This window comes from Euphorbia lathyris, chromosome 10 (genome assembly GCF_963576675.1).
Source record: "Euphorbia lathyris chromosome 10, ddEupLath1.1, whole genome shotgun sequence".
In the NCBI taxonomy this organism is placed as follows: Eukaryota; Viridiplantae; Streptophyta; class Magnoliopsida; order Malpighiales; family Euphorbiaceae; genus Euphorbia; species Euphorbia lathyris.
In genome coordinates, this window is record NC_088919.1 from 2,667,187 (window position 1) to 2,671,502 (window position 4,316).

General features: G+C 31.5%; 1 protein-coding gene across 1 annotated transcript; it reads right to left on the minus strand.

Annotated features, from left to right (window-relative positions):
• Positions 1–226: 226 nt before the first annotated feature.
• LOC136208286 (thaumatin-like protein 1) lies at positions 227–3,378 on the minus strand. The gene is made up of 2 exons (XM_065999099.1): positions 2,424–3,378; positions 227–744 (listed from the first exon to the last, which is right to left on the minus strand). The coding sequence occupies exons 1-2, from the start codon at positions 3,173–3,175 to the stop codon at positions 615–617; spliced, it is 882 nt and encodes a 293-aa protein (XP_065855171.1). The 5' UTR covers positions 3,176–3,378; the 3' UTR covers positions 227–614.
• Positions 3,379–4,316: the final 938 nt, after the last annotated feature.

Sequence of the window (4,316 nt, forward strand, 5' to 3'; positions counted from 1 at the left end):
TATTAGTATAGAGAAAAAATGTATATTTGTGAAATTAATTGTTTCGTCGGGTCAGAGCACTTTAAATTTTTTCTCTAACTGAAATTTTAAGTGAAAATTAATAGTTATAGTATTAAAAAGTGTAAATTTAAGTGATTTTTATATTAAATTTTGAAATTTGGTAATGATGCGAAAATGATTCTTTGGTATGCCCAAAATTAATAAACTTAATTATAATTAAAAAAAATAAAACCAAAAATATTAATTTAATAATAAAAAAATTGAAGCAAACAAACTTGTCCTAAAATGTTTACTAGAAATGTGTATGTCCCAATCTAGAGTGTGCTTGTCCAACTCAGAAACATGGATGCTGACGTGGGTTTGACCTTGCATTGCCATTTCCATCACATCTTTGCACCTTACACATATATATAAATTAAACTAAAAAGGTTGTCCTAAAAATTTTCTATTTCTGCTAAGGTTACCCTTCCCCAAAAAATTGAACTATGCCTTCTCCGAACGAATTGGATGGGTTTAGGAATAGAATTTGAATTTCGTATAGAGCATTTTTCCGCGAGCATCGAATCAAATAACCAGGCATATTTGAAGAGCATTGAATCGAATAATCGGACAACTTATAAAGAAAATAGTTGCCAAAGAATCGACGTAACAGTGAGGAATCCAGCAATGACATGAGTTGACGTCCTATGAATATCGCCGGAAACTTGCACGGCTTCGGGATCCTGCCCATTCGCAGACTTCAAACTGCAATTTCACATTTTAAATTTTATGAAAAAACATTAACTAGATATCACATATTATGTCAACCTTAATTAACCTATAAAGATATACACAAACAAAAATAATAATAATAATAATAATTAATAAATGAGACGTGCTAGCCATAATATTGTCAAGGATTCAGTAGAGAATGGTCCCCTTGACAGACCTTTTATATATTTCTTTAAGTAACAATTATTATTTTGATTGTCCTTTACAATTAATATTTTGCTTCTATATTTCATTTTTGTTTTTTCTTTTGTTATGTATTCACATTTGAGTTTTATAAAAAGAAAAATACACCGGCCGAAATTAATCGAATTAACCGTCATTGACCATTCAGTCATCAACATTATCACTGACCATCTGCTCCTAAACTAAGAATTAGTTTTATCGATTGTCATTAAAATTTGAAGTTAGCTTAAAAAAAAAATCACCTAATTTTATTCTGTTTCAATAAAATAAGGAGTAAGGTGCCAAAATAGGTCTAAAGTTTTTGGGGAAGTACCAATTTAGGCTCAACGTTATTATAACACTGACAAATATCAATATTATTTTAACTAGTGTTCGAAATATTGTGGATATTCAATTACTTTTAGTTTGCATATGTTCCATGGGCCATGAAATTTAGGAGTCATGGAATGGTTGATGAAAAACAAATATAAGGTTTTAATGGGCAAGAATACTAATTATTTTAACTCCTAAATTTCTATATAACGTTGAGCCTAAATTGATACTTCCCCAAAAACCTTAGGCCTATTTTGGTACCTTATCCCATAAAATAATTCCAATATAGAAAAATTTACATAAATAGTAATATAACAGTCACGTTTAAAATGAGTAAGTTTTATATATAATATAATATGATAATTAGATAACAGTAAAAAATAATAAAATAATATTTATTATTTATTTAATAACTACTTGAAACTGTTACGTGACAACAATATATATAAAAGGTGGTGATTTTTTATACGAAAATACAATTTACAATATATATATTATTGTCACGTAACGGTTTCAAGTAGTTATTAAGTTACCTAAACAATAATATGACAATCACGTTCAAAATGATTAAGCTTAATATGATAGTTAGATAGCAGTAAAAAATAATAAAAAATTATATTTATTATTTACTTAATAACTACCTGAAACCGTTACGTGACAATAATATATATATGTATAAGAGGTGGCGATTTTTTATACAAAAATACAATTTACAAAACTAATCCGATTAACATGATACGAAAATCATTTTCTGTATTATTTCATATATAATCATATAAAACATATATATGAAATAATATAATTTTGACACAATAATTTTTTTACACGAATACAAAATTACTACCTCTAATATATACATTACATGGCATGCATATGGTTTCTACGTGACTACATGTTATATATAACAGAATTCTTTTCAATATAGTTGTTGTGTTAATATTTCAGTAAAAAAATTCATCTAAACTGGTTGAAATAATTTTACTGGGAAAAAAATCAATGACTTTATCAAAACTTGACCTTTTTTAACCTTATCCAAAACTTCAGTGGTCATTATTGTAATTTACCCCTAAACTAGAGTATCTTAAACATTAGGACCAAATTGATAGCATATCAATAGTTTGGAGGTGTAAGTAGAAATATTAGAGAGTTTATAATACCTGGTGGAAGCCGGAGAAGGACAAAAAGTGATGACATAATCAGCTCCGGCGCAGGTAAAGGTACTAGTACCATCATCATAAGCATAGCTATAAGAGCGAGGGCAAGCATTTTTGAAGAATTCCGAATACGACGACGGTTTACAAGTATCCGGATTCGAAAACTCTCCGCTACAGCAATATTTCGGATCCCCAAACGCCTCACACGCGCTCCTACACGCCACGCTCTCTCCGTTCCCACTCTCCACCACCTTCAGCTCCGACGGGCAGCCACTATTCAACTCCGCCGCACACCCCGTCATCGAGCAATTCCCGGCCGTACCTCCAGCCGGTGCAATTAACATCGGAAGATTATATCCATCAACAAGACTAACATCGTAGAAATCAAGACCGTTAGCTCCGTTGAGAGTGAATTCGGCGAGGGTGGCAGGAGGGGCGGCGCCGTCGCCTGAGCATTGGATAGTAGAGGAGCCGCAATCGCCGGTTATGCAAGAGAATTTAGAAGTGGTAGGGTCTTGAGTGCAGAGAGTCCGGCCCCATAGACGGCCGGACCAGGAGGGTGGGACGGGGAAGGAATTGGATTCGCCGGGTTGAAGAGCGAAGCCGGTGGTTGGGAGTTGAGAAGTGCCGGCGTTTGAGAGTATTCCCGGCCAGACGGTGTAGGTGCACTTGTTTGAAATTGTGAATGTTGATGAATATGTGAATGGAAATATTAGGAGGAAATTAGAAAGGAAGAAAATATAACGGAATTCCATTATATTGGACGGAAACAGAAACGGATATGAGAAAATTGAAATGGAAAACGCTAATGAAAAAGAGTTTTCGGGTTTATGCAATATATAGAAGATTATATATAGAAGATTATGGAAAAAAGAAGAGGATAAAAAGAGGAGAGGATGGAAAGTAGAAATGGTGTGTAGGAAGTATGGGGAAAGGGGACCTATTTATAAATTTGAGAAACAAAGCACATGAAACTGAGACCAGAGCATAAGGTCGGTTTATTACTCTATTTTGTGTTATTATTTTGTATTTTTCTGTATGTTTCCTTAACTATAACGGAATCAATTAATTTCTTTTCTTATAAATAAAATTTTATTATACATGAAAATTTTGGATAAGGCACCCTATGATCTAGGGTTGTAAATGAGTACGAGTTATTTGTGTTCGACTTGATTTATAAATGAACGAGAGTTTGAGTATGATTTTGAAGTTTGATTCATTTATGATGAAATTTAATTCGAAAACTCGTAATCAGATTCGATTATAGGTTTGTGAATAAATTTATATACAAACTCAATTATAATATTTAAAAATAGATTTATAATTATTTACAAGTAAAGTTCATAAATAAATTAACAAACTGCTTGCAAGTAAAGATGACCAATAAATTAAAGTTCATAAATAAATTAACAAACTGCTTGTAAATAAAGATGACCAATAAATTACTCACAAGTAAAGTTCATAAATAAATTAACAAACTGCTTGCAAGTAAAGATGACCAATAATATATATAAGACTCTTTGAGTTAAGTATGAGTTGGATAAAGATCGACTCATACTAATTCGGTATTAAGTTTAAAATTGGGAATTTATAAAACTAATAGAAATAAATAAATTTAAAAATGAATTGTGAAAAAAAAAAATGATTCGGTGCAATAAAGATTTCTTATTAGGTAACAAAATTCAGGGAGGTCAAATATTATGAAAGAATAGTATAGAAAAGAACAAGTAAAGTAAAGGATCGAAATGATATAATATTAATATTAAAATAAGTAAGGGATTATTGGAAGGATACAAAACGGTGAGTATGAGGTAACCTTTGGGTGAGGAGGTACAGAAAAGGGCGGCAAGAGCATCCAATTTGAAGAGGTCATGTGCAATTTGGCTGGCAGCACAT